Genomic DNA, 23,945 nt, shown 5'->3' on the forward strand with positions numbered 1-23,945 from the left:
ATACTCTGATCAGCCTGTCATATGCTGACGAGATGGAGCAAGTTCTGAAAGCAGCAAGAGAAAAGTAATTCACCACACAAGGGAAACAACAGAGACTAAGTAGAGACAACTTATTGGCCACCATGGAGGCAAGAAGGCAGTGGTATGACATACTTTAAATTCTGATAAATGAATTTGACTTAACAGACATATATAGAGTATTACATCCCAAATCACCAAGATATACACTCTTCTCTAGTGCCCACGGAACTTTCTCCAGAAGAGATCATATGCTGGGCCATAAAACAAGCCTCAAAAAGTTTAAAAAGACTGAAATTATTCAAAGCACATTCTCTGATCACAATGAAACACAACTAGAAGTCAATAACCATCAAAGATTTAGAACATTCAAAAACACCTGGAGGTTAAACAACACACTCCTAAACAACCAGTGGGTTAAAGAAGAATAGGAGAAATTGCTAAATATCTAGAGATGAATGAAAATGAGAGCACAATGTATCAAAACTTATGGGATGCAGTGATGGTGGTATTGAGGGGGAAACTTATAACTCTATATGCATACATTAAAAAGGAAGAAAGAGCTAAAACAAGAAACTAATGGAACAACTGAAGAAGCTAGAAAATGAACAGCATACTAATCCTAAACCAAGCAGAAGAAAAATAACAAGGATTAAAGCAGAAATAAATGGCATAGAGAAGAAAAAAACAAGAGAGAGAATAAATAAAATCAAAAGTTGGTTCTCTGAGAAGACTATCAAGGTTGACAAGCCTTTAGTGAGACTGACAAAATCAAAGAGAGAAGACCCAAATAAAATAATAAATGAGAGAGGGGTCATTGCTGTGGATCCCAAAGAAATTAAAAAAATCATAAGAGGATACTATAAACAACTATATGCCAACTAACTAGATAATGTAGAGGAAACAGACAATTTCCTGGAAACACATGAACAATCCAGACTGCCCAGAGAAGAAATAGAAGACATCAACAAACCAATCACAAACAAAGAGATCCAATGAGTCATCAAAAAGCATCCCATAGGAAGAGGGGCAAGATGGAGTCATAGAGAGGAATGGAATTTAGTTAGTCCCCTGGAGCAACTAATAAACCACCAGGAACAACTAGTAAATAATCTGAAACAACTGCTGAGGGACAATCACGACTCTCCATACATCGTACATCAACATGGATTGGGTGGAATGGCTGAGATCACAGCATAAAATCTTTAAGAAAAAACTGCGGAATTGTGCCAGGGGCCCCTCCTGCCATGGCAGGCTGAGCTGCAAGACCCCACTGTAGGAGAAAGGAACAGCCGTGGAGCAAGGGAATACAGCTCAGCCCAGCTCCAACTGGGGTTTGAATTAATAAAGCAGACTGCTGAATACAAGCTATAAACATAGACAACCCCCTAACAAGCAGACAGAAACTTACAGACGACTGACTTTAAAGAGCCAGAAAATTCCTGTGCCCTGGGAAAAGGAGCCCAGAAGACCAGGTGCTGTCTCTGACTGATGGGCAAAAATAGACTGTGAAAGGGGGCATTCTGTCCCTTTCTCCCTCAATCTGAGTGGCTCAGTGTAGAGAGCCTCAGCAATTTTCAATTCACAGTGTACTGACCCAGATAGGAATGGAGATAACAGAGTCAGAGAGACAAAAGAGCAATTCAAATGCGGAATTTAACTCCCTTGGGGGTGTATCTTCTGTAAAAGGAAAGCGGTAGGGCTCAGCTCTAGAGCAGGCCTTCCCTTCAGAATTCAGTCCCCAGAGCCTGGGGGAAAACAGCCAAAACAGAAACTAAAGGGGCCACAACTCCTTACACCAGTCCTGAGAGACCAGCTGACAGGCACCACCTGCTGGGCTGGTTAAGAAAAGCACAGAGGCTAGAGGCCTCACAGGGAAGTCTGTCATTCTTCTAAGATACACCCTCAGGGAAACTCAAAACTGAATAAAGCTCTATTCTGAGACCTGAACCCATTCTGGTCTGGGATAATCTGATTCAGAAAACTGTAAATTAGACAAGGAAAACCAGCCCAGTACAAGGAACAAACTTACACCTCAATTAAGATACAGTTGAGATACTGTTTTACTTTATGAAACAATCAAAGATTTTCAAAGAAATATGCTAAACCAATACAAAAACCAAATCAGCAAGTTCAGGGAAGATATGGCAAAAGAGCTGAAGGATATAAAGAAAACACGGGGTGAACATAAGCAGAAAACACAAGTTTGAAAAAAAAATGGCAGAATCTATGGAAATGAAAGGCACAACACAAGAGATGAAAAACACAATGGAGACATACAACAGCAGATCACAAGAGGCAGAAGAAAACACTCAGGAACTGGAGAACAAGGCACCTGAAAGCCCACACACGAAAGAACAGATAGAGAAAAGAATGGAAAAATATGAGCAATGTCTCAGGGAACTGAATGACAACATGAAACGCATAAATGTACATGTCATGGGTATCCCAGAAGAGAATGGAAAAGGGGCAGAAGTAATAATAGAGGAAATAATCAATGAAAATTTCCCATCTTTTAGGAAAGACATAAAATTACAGATCCAAGAAGCACAGCATACCCCAAACAGAACAGATCTGAATAAACCTACACCAAGACACTTAATAACCAGGTTATCAAAAGTCAAAGACAAAAAGAGAATTCTGAAGGCAGCAAGAGGAAAGTGATTCATCACATACAAAGGAAGCTTGATAAGACTATGTGCGGATTTCTCAGTAGAAACCATGGAGGCCTTTTTGACCATTAGGGGGAAAAGAAAGGCAATAAAATAAGGTTTTAGTCACTAAGAGAATTCAAATAGAGTCAGGAGCTTGTCCTGGGGGTTACTCATATGTAAGTGTCACCTAGATATGCCAAATGACCACAATATGATAAGCCCAAGTCAATAGTAGTCCTCCAAACCTTAAAGAATACCCAGATCCCTATCTGGCATCTATTAAGGTTTCACTCACTAAGTTTATTATTCAGAAGCTTAAATTCTTCAGAGAACTCCTAAGCTTGCTAAGTCTCAAAACCCAGAGGCAATAGTCTCTTCAAGAACATCAACCAGATGTGTCCCCTTTTCTCATTAAGTTGACACCCCTTTTTAACATGTACAACTTAGGGTGGTCACTGTCTAGACATCCCTTAAGATTGGGAAAGTGATTAAACAAGAAGGGGTAGCAACAGACGAGAAGGAATTTAACAAATGATTATGAATACTGACTCTTCATATAATTTGCTCTTAGTTGCTGGGGGTATTATACTAGCTAAAGGGAAAGAACTGAAATGGTGGAACTGTAACACATAGATAGCATCCTTTGAAATTTGTTCTGTAGGTACTTGTTAAATCGTAATTTGAAAGCTATCACCTTTTTCTATATATGTATATTTCACAATAAGGAAATAACCAAAACTATGGTACTATAACTCATAACAACTTTGGAAATTTCTTATATAACTACTTGTTCAAGCATACTTTGAAAGATATTACTTTTTGTATATATGCTGTATTTTACAATAAGGTTATAACTGAACTGTGGAACTGTAATCTATAACATTCTTTGAAATTTTTTCTCTAACTACTTGTTAAATTCCACTTGGAAAGTTATCAATTCTATGTATGTATGTTATATTCTACAACAAAAGAATATGATAAAAAAACAAAAAAACAAAAAAACAGACACTGAGAATTAATGCTTTGATCATTTAGGCTATCAATGTTTGGACTGTGATCCTTGTATAGATTAAGGGAGGTTATCCATCTTCAAACATACTCAGGGCAAGAGAAATTACTTAATAGAATAAACAAAAAAGATTAATGAAATAAATAAATTATACTCTGTATGACACCATAATGGTGGATACCAATAGAATTATATACAAAAAGGATGAACTCTAATGTAAAGTATGTACTTTAGTTACTAACAATATATCAACATTGGTTTGTCAATGGTAACAAATATACCATACTTACGCATGATGTTAACAAAGGAAATTATGTGTGTGTGTGTGTGTGTGGATGGGGGGGTTTATGGGAACTTTTACTTCCTGTGCAGCTTTTCTGTAAACCTATATCTGCTCTAAAAACAAAGTTTATTAAAGAAAGAAAACAAAATTTTGGGGGGTACGGGTGGGGTGGAGTATTAAGTGTTCAAGGAGCATGATGTATACACCTATTCTCAAATGGTTGGACAACAGATGAATTGATGGATGGATGGACAGACAGTATGATATGGCAAATGTGGAAAAAGGTTAAAAGTAAAATATTAAGCAACAGAAGTGTATAGCTTACCAGATTAAAAAAGATATGACTCCATATAATTAGCCAAAAAGGATGCATAATCACAAATTTCAGGCTATCTTTTCTCAAATTATCTACCCATGATTTATGACCTCTTAGTCAACTGCACACACAAATGAAATTTGATCCCATTCCAGAGACAGAACTTCAATATATTCTTAGTTACCTTGTGAAAAGTTTGGTGACACAGCTTGGTTGACAGCAAATAAACTATTTGACCTCGGTGGTGTCTGTAATTGAGGTGGTGGAGGTTGAGCAGTCACAGGTGTAGAGTTTCCTGGCAACACCACCACATTAGACTGACTGACAGTTGTCCCCAAGGCTGTTGGATCAGTCACACAGGTAGCTATCAGAATGTTATTTGAATTGCCAAAAGTTGTACTTGTAGCTGGCATCAACTGTATGTATCCTCCATCCTTGGAAGCACATGGTGTAACATTTGCTGAAAAAGCAATGCCATCTTCATTCTGAGTATTGTTTACTGCAGAATTTTCAGGTTTGAGAGCTGAAAGGTTCTGCTCCGCTGAGGCTGAATCCCCTACTCCTTCAGCAGATACAATAGCACTTACAGTTTCTTCTGAAGACAGGCATTTAACTAATTCTGCATTTTTGGCAGGTGATTTAGCAGGAGAAGACAAAATTATAGTTGGCAAATTTTCTCCACTGATACTAGAAACAGCACTGTTAAGTTCAGTGTCTGAGGAAACAAACGGATCATCACTGATGATAATTTTGAGAGAGACGATGTTTGATGCATCTAATTCTGTCAAGTTTTCCCTAGGTTTATCATCAGTATGTTGGGACTCAGGATTAGAACCTACCCTTGAAGAACACACAGATGCTGAAGGAAAAGAGGGACTATCTTGTATAGGATTGCCCTCTGGAGGCATCAATGCAACTTCCCCGGAATTATTTTCACCTAAAGAAAGAAAAATAGTATTGTTTTCTTTTATGGAAGATGAAGTTTCTTGTGAATCCAAAGCAGCTTTCTCAGATTCTGATGGCTGAATTTCATTTTCTGTACAATTTAACTCATCAGATGTTGAATCAGATGGTTGTTTAATCAAAGTGATTGAATCTCCAAGATGAATTTCTACTTGTTCAGATATATTTAAACCTGAACTTTCAACAGAAACAGGTAATGTTTTACTTTGAAGTGAAGTATTATCTTGGCAATCTGAAAGTTGTTGTGATGCCACTGGTAATATATTATTAATTTCAATTTTACTCTCGTGATTTTCTCTAGAATCTGGGGACTTGGACTCAAGGAAATTAGTTTTAAGTCTGATTGTATCATTAGAAAGTTCACAAAATTGATTTTTTTTACATGGCTTTCCAGTTACTGGAGTACTTGGGGATAGAAGTTGAGAACTTTTTCCAGAAAGAATTAAGCTTTCATTGTCAGTTTCACCACCAAGTGAAACAAATGAAGTTACTGGTATGTTAGACTGATCAGATTTTAATTGAGATCCGTTTGGCACATTTGGAGACAAAGAATCCTTTTCAACTTCCATAGCCATTTCTGTTTCAGTGGACATCTGATCTGTGTATAATTCAGCACAATGCTGAGTACATTCAGCATCAGGATTTCCTCTTTGGCTAAAGTCATTCAAATTATGCATGGACTCAAAGGTAATGTCAAGGTTACACTTCTGTTTGGTAGGTACAGTTGTTTTAAAGGCCTGTTTCTGGATGACAGAACCTATTTCGGGAAAATGTTCCTGGACTTCCTGTCGAAGCTCATCACTGCTGCTCCCATTTTTCAAAACATTTGATGCATCTTCATTTTGATATGATGTACAAAATGTGGGCTGACCAGATTGATCACCTACAAAATATCAGGAGGGTATGTTTAACTTCAGAGGTAATCAGTCATCTTTACTATAATACCATGGAAAGTAACTAGCCTTTAACATACCAGTAAGTGGAAGTCTGAAATTCTATTCCCCACTTTCTTAATATCAAAAAAATTACAGGTGATTTTATATTATTGACATCTTTTTAAACAAGTGCCATACTGTTTTCTAAGCTTCTAGAAAAACAGATGACACAATGAAGGAAAAAGTACACTGGATCAAGAACATCTAATATTTACCGATGTGTACAAATAGTAGCTTAAAATATATAATTTTTTCAAACTTTTCAACTTCTACCATTTCATTGACCTTATTTATCTATTGTATTTTAAATGTGAAATGGAGCACAGTATATTTTCCATGATCAATATTTAATCTCATTGTATATTATTAACATTCAACAAACATTTACTGAGGACAAACCATATGCTTGGTATTGGGACACAAAATGAATGACCCAGTCTCTGTCCTTAGAGAGAGATGAGACTGATCAGGGAAGGAGATATAGAACAGAAAGTGACAATGAAGCATGATAAAACCCATAACATACAGAAACAAAGGGCACCTCTTTCTATCTAAGAGACCTGAAAAAACATTATAAAGGAGGTCTTGCATGAGGGGATCTGGAAAAATAAATAAAAGTATGATAGAGTAAGCAGAAAGGATGTGTCAGAAAACAAGCATTGATATACTGTGTCTTACAGAATTCACAGTTCAGGACAGAAAACACTAACATGAACAAGTAAGAAAAATATAGGGGAAAAACAGAAAAATGTATGTAAATTATCATATAGGCTATTAATGTGACATTAGTTAAATGATACAGAACACAATACACATTTGAATCCACATTTTGAGTTCAACTGTGGAAATTATGTCTGGATCACATACCAAGCAAGGAGAAGCAGTTTCTTAATGAAGTCAGAAGACCGAGAAGTTTCATTTTATGTAGTGCGGATGTTAAGAGAAGCATAATATTCTAGGCACAAAATATAGTGAGGAAGACATACCCAATTATAATTCAGCCTAAGAAGAAAATGGAGGACTGGGTTTGAGGTTAGCTAGAGGACTCAAAGGAGGCAGTGAAGCCTGAAATAGTCAAAAAGTAGTTTTTTGAAGACAAGATGTCATCGGAGGTTTTTATTTTTATTTTTGGTGGGGGGTTATGACATTTAAAAACAGGTGAGCAGAAAAAATTTTGGCCTAGCTAGTTGTAGACAGAATGAGTGGAGGCATTACTTGAAAAGTACGGCAAGAAACGTGAGAAGCCAGGATAAGGGTCATCTTTTGAGGAACAGGGATGGAGGAGTAGTGATTAGGAAGGGATACGAAGAGGGATCTTTTAGTGCCACTGGTGTTCTAGTTTTTGACTTGGGATACATTTACATGAGTATTTGCTTTACGATAATTTAATGAAATGTATACATTTTATTGTGTACTTCTGTGCACGTGAATTTATTTCACAATAAAATATATATATTTTTAAATTCAGGTAATATTTTAAGAGTCTTAGATGGATTTTTTCCCCTGGCTTCATTCATTCAATAAGTATTTATTGCGGGCCAATTAGGTGCCAAACTGTTACTCCATGGAAGGCAGAAATGTAAAGAACTGACTTAGCAGACATAGTAGGAATATGACCTACTAGGAATACCTCGTAAATTCTCAAATTTGAGACTATCACTTATTATAGTAAATAATTTCCCCAAGACAGATGGGATACAGATTCTGAGCACTCAGCTATACTCACCTACTACACTGAATGATTGATACCCACATATTAACCCTACAAATTATGGATTTGAATTTGTGCCTTAATAAAACGATTAATATCAAACAACACATGTCAAGAAACGAGTGCATCACAAAGGAATGAATAACAAAATTTTACCTTTTAATTAAATATGAAAGATTTGGGATTTTTATTGAAAAATAAGATAGAAATGTAAAAATGTCCTATGCAGTAATTTAAATAACTTCAAAATTAAGCATTATTTTCTACATTTGAAATTTTAAGACTAATATTAAGATCGACATCAAGGATATTAACAAAACCAAATTCTTACCAGATTTTTCTGTTTCAAAAGAACTTTTAACTGTTAGATTTGTTTCATCAGCTAAGACTTCCATGTGCTGAGTGGAAATGCCATGTGATAGATTTTTATTATTCTTTGTCTTACCTGTTAAAAAAGAAAGAGGGAAGCAACTGGTTAAATGACCAAAATGAAAATAAGCATCAATTAATACTGTTTTACAGTGGCCAAGCAAATATTAAACTTCGGTTTTAATTATGGTCCTTTGGACATTTTTAACCTTTGTCTTATTATGTCATTTTTAAGTCCAGTTATCCCACCAAACCAGTGGTTCTCAAACTTTAGTGTATATTGGAATCACTTGGAAGCCAAAGAATTTGCATTTTTAACAAGTTCCAGGTAATGCTGATACTGCTAGTTTGGGAACTACTTTGTGAACCACTACACTAGCCCATGAGACTAAGGGAAACAACCAGGTTTTGCAATCCTTTTGTATCATTCAATAGCATTTAGGATAATGTATTTATAGTAGTAGGGCTTAAAATAATCCTGCTGACTGATAAAAATGCCCATGAAAATAAAAAAACAAAACCATTCTCATTGTTTATAACTGAAATTTCTTTAAGTAAAAATAAAACAAGAAAAAAAGCCCTCTCACATAAAATCATATAATATTTACTCTAATGAAAACAGGAAATTTTTTTCAGATGCTCTGAAAGAAACTGAAGAAACTTTTTTCTTCTAATTGACTTGAAGGAAATGGTCTACTTACCATAGTCAAAGAGATCAAAGAGTGCCTGAAATGCTGGGTCTGATTCTGTCTGTTCCAATATATCCTGTATAGCTTCTTCAGACATGTGGATTTCACTCTGCAAGAAGAGTGAGGTGAAGATACGCTACTAACTGATTTAATATGGTTAAATACCAGCAAAGTAATTAGTAGACATTTGATATTTTTAACTTTTAAGGTAGAAGTATTTCCAACCAAGGAATTTTTTTTTCTGATTATAAATATAACATGCTCATTTAAAACAAATTCATATAAGATTATAAAGTAGAAGATAAATGCTCTCTAATTCTATTTCCTAGAATTAATCACTTTGGTGAATATATGAACAAACAGTAAAATAAAATGACTATAGAAAATAAATGTGCATAATTAATATAAACTGTTATAATCTGTATAATTTGATTCTTTCCAATTACTTTATTGTAGACTGCCTTTCAGATGCTTCAGTATGAATCTGTCTTACCCCTTTTATCTGTTTGCTTGAGTCTCTTTCATACTAAATGCTTTGGTCAAATATTTGACAATTCTTGCAGTCTGCTCATATTTAGAAGTGGCATGCCAAAAGCTACCAGAAAGGTCTGTGAGGGGAACTTTTCAATTATACCTGAAGCTGTAGAATAATCTTGCAGAACCATTTGTATTTTTAGTTCTTTTTTCTTGAACTAGCAGGATTTCTTGCTGGGAAAGTTTATGACTAACAACAGTGCGTTTTGGAAAGTGTGGGATGGAGGGAAGACAAGGAATTTAATTCCTACAGAGACTTGCAATTGGTCATCCTGTTTGGAGCCTTATCTTTTTATTTAATTTCAGAGATACTGGAGCTACTCCCTCAGCCTTCTGGGATTTCTGTGTATAAATAGGCTTGTTTCTGTGCAAGGCCTGTCTTAGAACTCTGGGAATGCTAAGTCTGTATCTCACATATTTTTTCAAATAGCTATGCCATAAATTAACTAATTCACACTGTTGGACCTTCGAATTTTTCCTATTTTTAGTTATGGTAAAAACTACTACAATGAAGATCTTTATCCAGGTGTCTTTTCATTTCTTGGAATAAATTCCTATCAGCGAAAATTATAGTTTAAAGGAAATATACTTTTAAAACCTTGAGATTTATTGTCAAGTAGCCTTACAGAAAGATTTTGTAAGAATGCCTGTCCTGTTCTGTGTAAGAATGTAACAACCTTTCCCAAAAATGGGTAATATCAATTTTTAAGCATTATTAATCTAATAAATAAAAAGTAACTTCATTTTAATTAGTATCTCTTTGGTTTGAATGTATTTTCATGTTTACTGGACATCTGAACCGTTTTGAATTGCTGGTTTGAGAACAAAGTTCACTCCTAAAGAATTCTTGATTTTTGAAGACCAGCATGATTTAGTTAGAATGATACTGAACATGCTTTAAAGCAACTCATTCAAAGCTGGTGGGCAATCATTGAGTAAAGGGTGCCCCCTACCCATGAGTGGTCAGTAGAGGGAGAGATCTGTTCCTCTTAAAAGATATTAGGTTATCAACAACAGCAACAACTTGTTTCCTTCAAATGTCACTGCAAACAGATTAGACTGACACTTCTCAAATGTTTGATTCTGGATGAAAGTCTGTAGCTGTATGGTGAGCAGAGTCACTGGATAAAGTAAGATTTATTTTCCAGCTGCATCAATTTTACATAAAGAGTTGTGCTGGTTTGTATATATTATGTCCCCCATAAAAGCCATGATCTTTTAACCCAATCTTGTTGGGTGGAACCTTTTGATTGAGTGTTTCCATTGGAGATGTGACTCACCTAACTGTGGGTAATAACTCATTAAATTATTTCCATGGAGGTGTGGACCCCACCCATTCAGGGTGGATCTTGATTAGTTCACTGGAGTATTTAAGAGAGAAACTAAGAGCCAACACAGACCCAGATGCTTGCTGATGTCTGGAGATGCTAAGCTAAGAGATAAAGCCCAGAGCTTGTCCCAGAGAAGCTAAGAGACGACTCCCAGAGATACCTGGAAAGAAAGCCACTGTTATCAGAAGCTGAAAGCAACGGGACGTGGGAGCAAAGGACCAGGAGATGCCAGGCCTGTGCCTTCCCAGCTAAAAGAGGTGTTTCGTAAGCCATCAGCCTTTCTTCACTGAAGGTATATCTCTTGTTGATGCCTTAGCTCGGAAACTTTTGTGGCCTTAGGACTGTAAATTTGTAATCAAATAAACTCCCTTTATAAAAGCAAATCCATTTCTGGTATTTTGTATAACAGCAGCATTAGCAAACCAAAACATGTCTTTCTGGGGTCCAGGGTGTGGAATGTGCTGGTTTCAATACATTATATCCCACAGAAAAAGTCATGCTCTTTAATGCAATCTTGCGGGGGCAGACTGATTAGTTTGTTGATTACGGTAGAAATGTTTGATTAAATTATTTCCACGGAGATGTGGACCCTGCCCATTCAGGGTAGGTCTTAATTAAATCGCTGAAGTCCTGTAAGAGAGCTAACAGACAGAAGGAGCTCAGAGCGGCTGAGAGACTTTTGGAGAGACACTTGGGAGCTGACAGAGATGCTTAGAGATGCTTGGAAATGCAGACAGAGGATGTCTGGAGATGCTAAGCTAAGAAAAACCCAGGGACATTTTGGAGAATGACATTTTGAAACACAACCCCAGAACAAAGAACAGCAGACGCCAGCCAAGTGCCTTCCCAGCTGACAGAGGTGTTCTAGAAACTATCAGCCATTCTTCAGTGAGGGTATCCTCTTGTTGATGCCTTAGATGGACACTTTTATGGCTGTGGAACTTTAAATTTGTACCCAAATAAATCCCCTTTATAAAAGCCAACCCATTTCTGGTATTTTGCATAATGGCAGCATTAGCAAACTAGAACAAGAGTTAAGGAATTTTTTCATAAGAAAACAAATTTAATACAGAATAAAAAGCAAAATCTGTATAATTTTTTAGCTAACACCTAAGATTTCAAGGACATTTCAGTACACTAGCTAGGGTTACTCATTTACTCTCCTTTTAATAGAGATTTAAATTTTTCAATTTCAGATATCTGTACATCAGTCTGCTATGCTGTATTCTTCAGTTTTGCTGAAGGGATACACATCTGAATCCCTTGGGATAGGAAATTCATGTGGAACCAAGAGGTATGAGGACTGTCATGAAGTGATTAAACCTTGGATTCTTTACAAAAATAGTCATAAAGTGAAACGAAAAACTTGTTGGAAAATGGAAGAATGAGTTAACATTGATTATGAGGATATACAAAGGAAATCTATAATTCATAACAAACTGATTTAGGAGAAAGCTAGGGACTTGAAGAAATACTTCTCTATTAATGAACTTTTAACTTTAGAATAACTAAAATAATGTCATGGGAATAACAATCCAGTATTAGTCAAGGAATTAAGTCCTATATACTCTCTCATAAAAGTCAATGGTAGAGACAACACATTTTTCTAGTAAATCCCTCATTTTATTCCAAACTTTGACAATCAGAATCAAAAGAATGCTGAAATACAGTTTCCAAAGGTATTTTCAAATCAACTTCATAAATATTTTTTAAAAATCAAGGTATAATTTATTTAAAATAAAATGCACAGATCTTAAGTTCAAAGTTCAATGAATTTTGACAACTGTAAAGCCTGTTGAAAACACCAACCCAATCAAAATACAGAACATTTCCATCACTCAAGAAATTCTCTCTCACACTTATACTATGCATTTTTCTAGAGAATTCTCTTCCCTTGACAAATCCTTCCCTCTCTCAGGCAACAACTTTTGATTTCTATCAGCCTGGACAGATTAGTGTTGTCTGTTTTAGAACTTTATAGTAATGAAATCATAGAATATGCATATCTTAGTGTAGGGCTTCTTTTGAGATTCGTCTATGCAGTGATGTGTATTGGTAGTTTATTCTTTTTATGCTTGAGGTATTCTCTTTTTGACCATGTCACAATTTCCTAATTTTTCTGTTGATGGACTTGTGGTTTCTTTCTACTCTTTACCTGTTATGAATAGATCTGCTGCATATGCTCTTGACAAGTCTTTGTGAACATGTTTTTGTTTCTCTTGGGTAAAAATTTATTAACTGCTGTATCACAAGGTGGATGTTTAAATTCATAAGAAACTTCCAGTTTTCCAAAGTGGTTGTACCATTTTACATCCTAAACCAATAATGCATCAGACCTGTTTTTCAAAGTGATTGCAGCTGCTCTATATCCCTTCCCCAACATTTGGTTTTGTCAGAATGTTTTTTCAGACATTCTAGTGATTGTCCAATAGCACCTCATTGTGGTATTAACTTGCATTTCCCTGATGATAATGTTTTCATGTGCTTTTTGGCCACTCCTGTATTTTCTTTTGTCTGTTCTAGTCTGAGACCCATTTTTTAAACTGGCAGTTTGTCTTTTTATTATTGATTTGTAAGCATTCTTTATATACTCTGGATACAAGTTCTTTGCCAGATATATTTCATTTGCCTTTTCATTTTCTTTAATGATACTTCTAATAATGAGGAGGAATTTTAAATTTTGAGGAAGTCAAATTTATCAATCTTTAAATTCCAGTTAGAGATTTGTATACTCTATGAAATCTGTGCCATCCAAAGGTGTTGCAAATACTTTAAAACTTTCCACTTCACCTATTTATGGACGGTGAAGCTGATGCATATACTACTCACTTGAGAATTAGGTCTTTTCTTTCTATGAAAAGCTGAACATCTGACTTTTCACAAGTATACAATATTATCAACAACCAAGTGCAGAGAGTTGTGCCCTATACTTTCTTATACTCCCTTACAGTATCTAACAGAGTACCTTGTCCACCATAATCATTTGACATATTTGTGGTGAAACAATTAAGGACTTGGAGATTATAAAAATTTAGAACATAGGATACGTATTTGCTAAACTTTAAGATAGGAGAGGCTTTTAAAAGTAAAGTATTAGTAGATGAAAATTTCAAGACTGCTTTAAAAAGCTTGTCATTTTATTAACAAACTTAACTGCATTTCTTTACAACAAAATGTATCAAATGGTCTAAAACCAAAAAGGATTCTGAAGGAATTAGTACCAAGAAAAAACAGTTTTTACCCAGATTCATTATCTGAAGAAAAACCTGCTACTAAGAATTCACATGGGCATCCCAATAAAGTATTTACATTGTCCAAGGGTCTGAGTAAAAAGATGTTATCACATCTCAGCTGTTCATCAAAAGCGGTAATTGTAGATGAACAAATCTCAAAACATACACAATGTTAAATTCACTATTTTACATTCTCTTTCACAGCTACCAATACTGAATACCAGAGATTAGAGCTTCTAACTTCCTACTCTTCGCAGTAAACCTTGCACAGACAATTTATCATTTGACTCATAACCTCCCTTTTTTAAAGTGCCTTATTCAATTAGTTTTGTTAAATATTATTTGAATTCATGCTATAGCTAACATATTAGTTCATTATTCCTTTACATTATTATACAGGTTGTAGCACTGTAGAAGAAAGGTAGTTTTTATTTATGCTGTGTAGTATTGTTGCTTACTGCATACAAATATAGCCACTGAAAAATTCTTGATGTATTAAATACTTAGAAATCCTTGACATGTTTGCATTGGTGTAGAGTGTTTTACTGATAATTTGGAAAAGCTGGTTACAGGTATTAGATGAGATAGGAATGTTTTATTACTTTTCCCATTTATATAGTGAAGTATAAGCTCTGAGTATTTGAAAATTTACTGTCTATGATGTTCTCAGGTACGCATCATACTTGAATGAAGGAAGGAAACCTACATCTTAAATTAGTATGTTGAATCATTTTGAACATTAATCTGTTGGCAATAGTTTAAAATGAAACCAAAATACCACTAGTTTTAACTATGAGTATATGAACTATACACACAGAGCTACCCTACCTGAAGCCCCAGGAGTTCATCAATTGAAGTCTCTGGCTCAGTAAGGTTGGTATCTGTTTGCTTAGGAACTTGAGCAATACTGCTATCACTATAACACAAAGAAGAATCTTTAGTATAGCTCTTAAATTAGGCAAAAACAATTAGGCATTTTAAATATACATAACTTACCTAGTCAAAAATTTATTAATATTTTCTGCAAGTTTTTCTTGAAGAGATTTGTTGCTTAATATTTTTTCTCGTGCATTTTCAATAACCATTTGCTGCAACACAAAGTTAATGTTAGCAAGAGGATAGGAAAGAGTATTACATTATTTATTTAAAAAAGAACCAATTAATAAACTTGATAGCTTTAAAAAACCTGCTTGGAAACTCAGACGTTGTAGTGGTTCCTGCCACAGTAATACCTAGTCACAGCATTTTACAGTTTACAGGTCTTTTCACAGATCCTTCACCAATTCTTTACTGTTTACAGAATATAATCCAAGCTCTTTAGTGCATCATGCAAGGTTTTTGATCATGTGACCCTAGTAAAACGCCCTATTATATGGCATGATCCAGCAAAAACAGTAGTTTGCCAACATACTATTGTTTCTTATTTGGTACATTTGCACATACCACCTGTTCTGAATGGACTGTCTCTTACTATTACACATCCCTACTCTCTATCTCAAAGCAATTCTACCTCAGGTTTCATAGAAATAGTATAAACACACACACATACACATGTTTATATCACTATTTTTATAATCAGGAATATTTCAAGCTACAACGTTTGGGGAGAGTACTTACTTTTTCTACTGCAAACGCATTTGGATCCTGAAAATTCCAAATTGTGGAATGAGGCACAGACATAGTGATACTTTTCCTTTGAGAGTCACTGAAACACATTAAAGAAGATTGTCCTTTAACAGGTTTAAAGGATTAAATGAAAACTTCATATGAAATATAAATTTTCAAGTTATCATGGGAGAACAGATATTTTATTTGTGGCAGGAACAATGGGCAGTAGAGTAAAAAAACATTACTAGACTTGGATTCAGAAGAAATGAATTTGGGGTCCAGCTTTACCACTTACTAGCTATAATATATATAATGAGAGACTCATTATAGAGTGAGTCTCTCTGACCCACTTTATAATGGGGTAAAACCAATTAATTATTGGGTTTGTGGAACAACTGAATGGAATAAAGTATGTAAAGACTTTATAATAAAAGTCAAGGTCCCTGTACACATTAATGTTTTTATTACTATTGTTTTAACTATTTTATGTGGTTAAATGAGGATGCTGGCAATAAAGAAGGCAGTGGTTAGCCTTGAAAGAGAAACAACTAACAGTGAAAACTCTACCAAAATTATCCATGGCCTGGCAGGTGAGAAACCAGAAAAATTCCTTCCAAACTAGTATTTCTCTTTTCTGAAATATCCTTGAAATAAAGACACATAGGTTAACTAGGAAAGAAATAACTTTTCTTGAAGACAGTTCCTGAAGATTTCTGACTACCGACTCATTTAAGACCTTAAATGTTTGTGGACCCTTAAACATGCTTGTATTATTTATATTCATTCAAAAAATACTTATTTAAAAAAAACTGAGATGACATCAATTCTAATATATTTATTTTCTGTGCCACTACAGGAAAAAAACATATTTTCAATCAAACAATGATTTACCATTAATTTAAGATGCAACCCAATTTCACAAAGGATAAAATGTGGAAAAATGTGCTTTGGAATAAGATATAACAGTAAGCAGTGCCAAAGGACTTAATCCAGTTTTGTTACTTTAACCATACTGTAAGTATCTTGGTATAATTCTCTCTCTTTTCTCAAGGCTGTTGGCAACTCTTCTTTTAAAAAGCATTTACCTTTTGCGTCTACCAGGAGACATTAAAGTGGCATGAGATTTCCTTTCCTGCGGACCAGGAATGATATTTAAAGCCTCTCCAGCTGTATTTAAAAAAAAAAAAAAAAAAAAAAAGGAAGAAAACAAAACAGTAAATCAAGGAAACTGAGTAATTTTGTAAACTTGAATTATTGGGATAAGTAGCATTAAATGATTATTATCTCAAATTAAATTCAGTTAACATCCACTTAGTCCCTACTATGTTCAAGGCACTGCAAAAGATATTAACATGAATAAAACAGTCCCTACTACCTAAAAGTTTACTAATAAAAAAGTACACTATAGTATCAACAAATAACATGATAGAATGAAATAACTATAAGAAGTATAAACTATGTGCTTTGGGTATAGAAGAGGATTTGGAGAAAAGATGGAAAAGAGGGAGGACTTAATGGATGGCAGCAAATTTTAGCTACACTGGAGACAAAAGATGGGACTGGGAACTGAAAACAAGAACTAAATTCTATTCTCAACTGTTATTAACTAACTTTTTTTGCCCCTTAATATTGTAGGTTTTCAATAGTTTCAAGCATATGAGAAACAAGTTGTAGCAGATGATCTCTAAGTTTATCCCTAGCTATAAGATTAAGCCGGGGACAACAGGATTTTCAACATGTATGATTTGATTTATATGAAATGTCCAGAGCAGGGAAATCCATAGAGACAGAAAGCAGATCAGTGATTGTTAAGACTTGGAAGGACGGGAGAATGAGGGTAACTGCTAATGGGTATGGGTTTTTTTTTTAGGGTGACAAAAATGTTCTGGAGTTAGATACTTATAATGAAAACACAACCTTGTGAATATACAAAAAACCACTGAATTATACTACACTTTAAAATGGTGAACATTACGGTATGTGAATTACAGCTCCATAAAAAAATGACTTACAGAAAAGGATTGATGTTAAATACCATAGAAAGTTTATTACAAGAAAAAAGAGAATAAGGATAAGAATATCCATGATGTTATAAAAGCATGCCAGAAAAATCAAATTTTTCAAATAAAAACTATTAAGGAAATTATACAAGATATGAAAGAACATAAATCAGAATTAGGAAAACACAGAAACGAGTTGAGAGAGGTCAGGAAAGAATTAGAAATAACAGAATGTGCCAAATATGGGAGAGACCAAAAAGATTCAATATAGGAAGAGTTTCAAGCCAAAGTAAGGGTATAGAACAAATGCCAAAAACTTTATTTCAACAAAACTTTGCTGCAATTAAAAAAAAAAAAAAAAAAAAAAAGGATTTGAAAGTATATATTGAAAGGGTATATCAAGAACCTAGGAAAAGGGACCCAGGATGACCAACACTGAGAAAGATAGAACAGTGAAGAAGTTAAACACCTATAGTTCTAAATTTGAATGGAAACTATCAGTTTGTCCTCATACGATACTGTATATCTTAAAAAAATGTATACTCATATACATACACAAACACATACAAGCAGTATATTCAATCCACTGGAAAGACCTAGGAACAATGACTGAACCTATAGCAAAGAACACTAAGGTGCTGGTTTGAAACTTATGTACCCTGGAAAACGCCATTTTCTTTTAATCCATCCCTGTGGGGGCAGTCCTATTGTGGGTGGGACCTTTTGATTAGGCTGTTTCAATTGAGATGTAACCCAGCCCATTCAAGGTGGGTCTTAATCCTTTATTGGAGTCCTTTAAGAGGATAAAAGGCAGAGACATTTGGAGAGAGTGGAGAGAGCAGAGAGAGAGAGAGAGAGAGAGAGAGAGAGAGAGAGAGAGAGAGACAGACAGACAGACAGAAATGCCCTGGAGATGCTAAGAGAGAACCCACAGATGGTCAGAGAGAAAGCCACTGATATCAGAAGCTGAAAGCAAAGAAACCCAGGTGCAAAGGACCAGGAGGTGCTGGCCATGTGCCTTGCTATCTGAAAGAGGAACCCCAGATACCAGCAGCCTTTCTTCAGAGAAGGTATCTTCTTGTTGATGCCTTAATTTGGACATTTTCACAGCCTTAGAATTGTAACTTATAATTTAATAAATCATCATTGTTAAAAGCCAACCCATTTCTGGTTTACTGCATTTCAGCAGCTTTAGCAAACTTTAACAACTAATGTTTAGATTGTGGTTTGAAACACCATTTCCCATTAAAAGAATATAAAGCTTGTGTTCTAGTTTGCTAATGCTGCCGGAATGCAAAACACCAGAGATGGATTGACTTTTATGAAAGGGGTTTTATCTGGTTATACAGTTAAGGCCATAAAGTGTCCAAGGTAACACATCAGCAATCGGGTACCTTCACTGGAGGATGGCCAACGGTGTCCGGAAATCCTCTGTTGGCTGGGAAGGCATGTGGCTGGCGTCTGCTCCAAAGTTCTGGTTTCAAAATGGATTTCTCCCAGGATGTTCCTCTCTAGGTTGCAGTTTCTCAAAAATGTCACTCTTAGTTGCTCTTGAGGTGTTTTGTCCTCTCTTAGCTTCTCTGGGGTAAGATTCTGCTTTCTACGGCCATCTTCAAACTGTCTCTCATCTGCAGCTACTCTTTCAGTTTCTGTGTGTTCTTCAAAGTGTCCAGACACTCTTGGCTGTAGCTCCTCTTCAAAATGTCACTCTCAGTCACTCTTCAAAATGTCACTCACAGCTGCACTGAGTTCCTTCTGTTTGTCAGCTCATTTATACGGCTCCAGTGATTTAGTTTAGACCCACCCATTCAGGGTAACACCTCCATGGAAATTATCCAATCAGAGTCATCACCCATAGTTGGGTGAGGTGCATCTCCATGGAAACACTCAAAGAATTACAATCCAATCAACACTGATAAGTCTGCCCACACAAGATTACATCAAAGATAATGGTGTCTTGGGGGACACAATATATTCAAACTGGCACAGCTTGTAATGGAAATAGCTGACTCTAGGTAAAGGGGAAAAAAAGGGCATGAAATATCTTATACCAGATAATAAGGAAGCTATCAAAGACTAGAGGATCTAGCCAAAAGACTCATGATCCATCCTGTAAAGAGGCTTCCACTTACCAAGCATGGGACAATTTGAACATCAATAAGGATAATAACTGCAGTGGGTCAAAACATTAGATACATTTAAATTCATTCATAACAATACAACTCTTAAAACCAAAATCAAAATGAAAGAAAACAAAAATCACCACTAAACAGTTACCTTCAGAGGATAATAGGAACCAACTTTTTAGTTTGAAAACCAGTAAATAATGGAAAAGAAACAAACATTTACTCTGCCTTTCTTATAAAAATGTTCCACTGGGTAATCAACTAATAGAGGAGGAAAAGTTTCTCTTGATGAAAGCACTTCAACGAATAAATGATGAAGGCATAGAATTACTATCAACATTTTGCAACCTCAAGTGAATTCATATCTAGGCTTTGAGCAACACCAGCTGCTTTTATCACAAAAAGAGATACAATTTTATATTACGTACTTCTAAATAAAAAAGCACACTACGACCTACAAAGTAGTGTTGCAAAAAAGAACACTTAAACCTTAATCTAATTATGTATCTAAACTCAATTACCAATATACAGGAAATACAGAGGACAGGGAACATATTCAACTATTCCTTGGAATATAATCAGCAAAATCCAGATTGTGCAATTCGAATCTCTACAGGACAGATAATTTGGTTTCTTCAACAAATATATTGCACAGAGAAAAAAAAAGAGATGAAGAAATACTTACAGATTCAAAAGGTCTTAAAAGACATTTCAAAAAAAGAAAAAAAAAAAAGGAAGAGGATGGGCACAAAACTAAACTACAGAATTTATTGGATAGGAAGACTACAAAGAAAAGGAGAAAGTTGATTTTCATAAAATTCAAGTTAGTGGTTACTGTTAGGGCAGTAAGAAGGATTGTTTGGGAAGAGGCATGTGGAGGGCATCCAGGATGGCTTACAAGGTTTCAATTCCTGACTTGGGTGATAATTACTCTAATTTAAGTCATGAATTAGTTTTATGTGATTTTCTATATTTGTTACATATTTAAAGATAAGAAGCTAAATAAAAGGTCCAATGTAAGAACTGTCAAAATGAATCCACTAATTTCTCCCAATTTATTAATTACACTTATATAACCTTAACAACTTCTTTCTCCTCCCAACTCATAATTAAATTGGAGATAATTTTAAAGTGGAGAAGTATTAAAAAAAAAAAAAAAAAGTTGAGATTTGTAGAGGTTGGGTGATGGTTACAAAGCTATCTTATTACTCTCCAGTTTTCTGTTTATTTGCAATATTTCATTAAAAAAATAGGCTTAATTAAAGAAAAACTTGGGAAAAATGTCAAAGAGAATGAAAAATCAGGCAGAGTTCCTTCTCAATAATATTTTTAGCACCAAAACTTTTATTAAGTGACTTACATAGAGCCCTTTTTGAAACATACTATTTATTGTCTTCCATAACTTCTTGAAACCAATAGGAAGATACAACTCAAACTTAATGATTAGAGGTTAATATCAATTATTATAATGTCTCATAACACAACAACATAACAGAGGACTACTAAGGATGATAGGTTATTTGTCCTTATATGAACATCCCTCTGGGATTAAAGTCCTTTTGAGTATGTGTCCATATTTAACTTTTCAAATCTTTACTTTGTCATTAGGCTGTTACATTTTCTGGTTGAGAGTGTGCTTATTTAAAAGGTACAACTGCTTTATTATTTGCTGTTCTGAACTCTACTGAGAATGACATAAAGCTTGTTCAAATTTTAAGTATAGCAGGTGTACTAGTCTCAAAAATCCTACAATGTCATAATATCTACTTCAGCTGCCCAGGCTTTGTTCTTAGCTATACTTGATGCTTGCAAAGTTCCAACTGTCCAAGATACGGCCCTTCAGGAATGGAGGGTAGTACACTGCATTAGAAAAAGTACACAGAGAGACCAGATTTCAAAACACTCTGCCACATTCTATTTATTACACAGGCTTCATACTTTACAAAGAGGATGATAAAACCTATTTTACAGTGTTACTGGGAGAGTTTATATAAATGATAATAACTTTAATATTTATCAAGTTACTAAAATTACCCATTACTACTTAGACGCCCACTCACAGTATTGTACTTTTCATAGACTTACTTGTGTTAAAAAAGAAAATCTGTTCTCAAGAGTAAAAATAAAATCAAGATAATTTTTATAAGTACACATATTATGAAAAATAAAAATCATTTTCCTTAATTCCTATAATAGATGTTTAGTTCTCCCTAATCATCTAGCTTGAAAACACAGGAGAGAAAAATTTAAACTTACTATTTACAATGTCTTGTGACTGTGAATGGTTGACAACTACAAAATTTGACCTCAATGGAGCTGAAACTTGGCTAGTAGGTCGAACAACTTGAGTAGCTGTCAAAGGACAAGTAGTAAATTGTCCTGAAAGATAAGGTAAAGTCAGCATTTCTGAACTGACGGGAGCTGCTTGAGATGCAAGCCTTCTCTGTCGTTTGATTTCTGCAATTCCATTTCTTGTTCGGGCTGAAACACATGAGCATTTAAAAAATTAATTCCATGTCAGGAATGTTGACATTTACATGATGTATGTCCTACTATTTAACATGCTAGATCTATAGATTGAAAAATGGCCTTAAAAAACATCAACTAAGGTTATGTGACAATTTCATAAGAAACAAATTAATAGTACAACCAAACTTTAAATCCAAGACTACATTTTTTCTGCAATAATTCATGCTCATAAACACCTGTGTAAACTAAGAAACATAAACTTACAGAATGAGAAAAGATGCTACTGCACAAGAATCAATAAAAATCTAATGAGTGTTTTAAAAGCATATTGTTATAATAAATAAAAATATTATTTCCTGATATATCTGTATTTAGAAAAATGGTAGTTTAAACCAACATATACCTAGCACAAATACACTGTTAATTAAAACTGTTTATCAATTAGTTTGAGTTTGAGGTAATTATGAACATTGTTAACAGTTTAAAGTTGAATACCAACCTCTCTGATTAGCAGCAAACCCTGGGGAACTTTGCATGCTCCTAACAAATAAAACAAAGTAGTTATCCATTAAAACATCTGTTGCTGTGATATTCTATTTAGTTACATTCAGACCAAAAGTAAAGTATGAGTTAAAAGGCAATAGATTTCTCTCAGACAAAAAACACAAGCACTTTTTTTGGATGAGCAAATCTGATTTGCTTTAGGAGAAAAACAGTGGCCTGAAAACACATTCACAAACACGACTGATATTGATAAAAAGCTTCTATCTGATGCAGTGCAACTGCCATGACATTATTATATCAATACAATCTGACTTGATTTTAGGAATCCTATCTATTTAAGAAAGCTATGTGCATAGTATAAATTTCTCAATTATTTTTTATAATTAGAGATATTTCTTCCCACAGGGACAGTCTGATTTTACTTGACTCCACACATAAAAAATATACTTCAGAATCCCAATGTTGATTTCAATGGACATTCTGCTTTTATCAAATTTATGATTGTGAAATTATTTTATGCAACCTCTAAAGAAGGAGCAAAGCCAACATTTAGGAAAATTCATATTATTAGCTCTTTCTCCTTTTACTATGAATCGGAATGATCCACATATTTGGTAAACAGTCACACAGACACTGTGCCACTGTCCTAGGAAATCTGTCATATAAATCTCTACCAAGAAGAGCCACAAAGCTTACTGAATTGGATGAAGCATTTTTAATAATTCACATCAACCTTGGAGAGTACCTGGCTAAAAATCCTTTCTTCTTATGTCAAACTTTGTCAATAAATTATCTCAGTAACTTATAAATATTTATAGGTATTGAGTAAACCATGAATGTCTTTGAAAAACCATTTGCAATATGAGAAAAGGCAAGAGTCAAGAAAGGGGACCAAAGATAAGAATACGAAATAAGATGTGGTGCAGGGTTAGTGAAAAGCATTTGGAGCCATTTTAGCAGTTTAAGCAGAGGAAGGAAATGAAATCCCTGTTGAAGTTAAGTGGAGTAGTCACTTGTAGCCCAAGGAGAGAGGGAGGTAATATAAGAGACTATGGTTTTCACATCAGACTCTACAGTCAAATAAGAGATAATATAAAATTGATACCAACAGGGTTGGCATCCTTCCAAGGATGCTGAACCTGGCATTACGAAGTCATGGCCTGAGTAGAAGCTGGATATCAGTACCATTCTAA

At 34.8% G+C, this 23,945-nt stretch overlaps 1 protein-coding gene across 2 annotated transcripts in view; it reads right to left on the reverse strand.

Moving 5' to 3' along the window:
• Positions 1-23,945, reverse strand: part of LOC119538410 (protein NPAT) — an 83,228-nt gene that overhangs the window by 21,725 nt on the left and 37,558 nt on the right. For both annotated transcript variants that reach the window (XM_037841333.1, XM_037841334.1), the window contains 9 exons: positions 22,748-22,788; positions 22,036-22,260; positions 16,739-16,820; positions 15,663-15,750; positions 15,042-15,133; positions 14,874-14,961; positions 8,960-9,056; positions 8,221-8,334; positions 4,465-6,126 (listed from right to left, as the gene is read on the reverse strand). In XM_037841333.1, coding sequence (XP_037697261.1) covers positions 4,465-6,126; positions 8,221-8,334; positions 8,960-9,056; positions 14,874-14,961; positions 15,042-15,133; positions 15,663-15,750; positions 16,739-16,820; positions 22,036-22,260; positions 22,748-22,788 — 2,489 coding nt within the window. The remainder of the gene's footprint in view (positions 1-4,464; positions 6,127-8,220; positions 8,335-8,959; positions 9,057-14,873; positions 14,962-15,041; positions 15,134-15,662; positions 15,751-16,738; positions 16,821-22,035; positions 22,261-22,747; positions 22,789-23,945) is intronic.

This window comes from Choloepus didactylus, chromosome 6 (assembly GCF_015220235.1).
Source record: "Choloepus didactylus isolate mChoDid1 chromosome 6, mChoDid1.pri, whole genome shotgun sequence".
Taxonomy (NCBI): domain Eukaryota; kingdom Metazoa; phylum Chordata; class Mammalia; order Pilosa; family Megalonychidae; genus Choloepus; species Choloepus didactylus.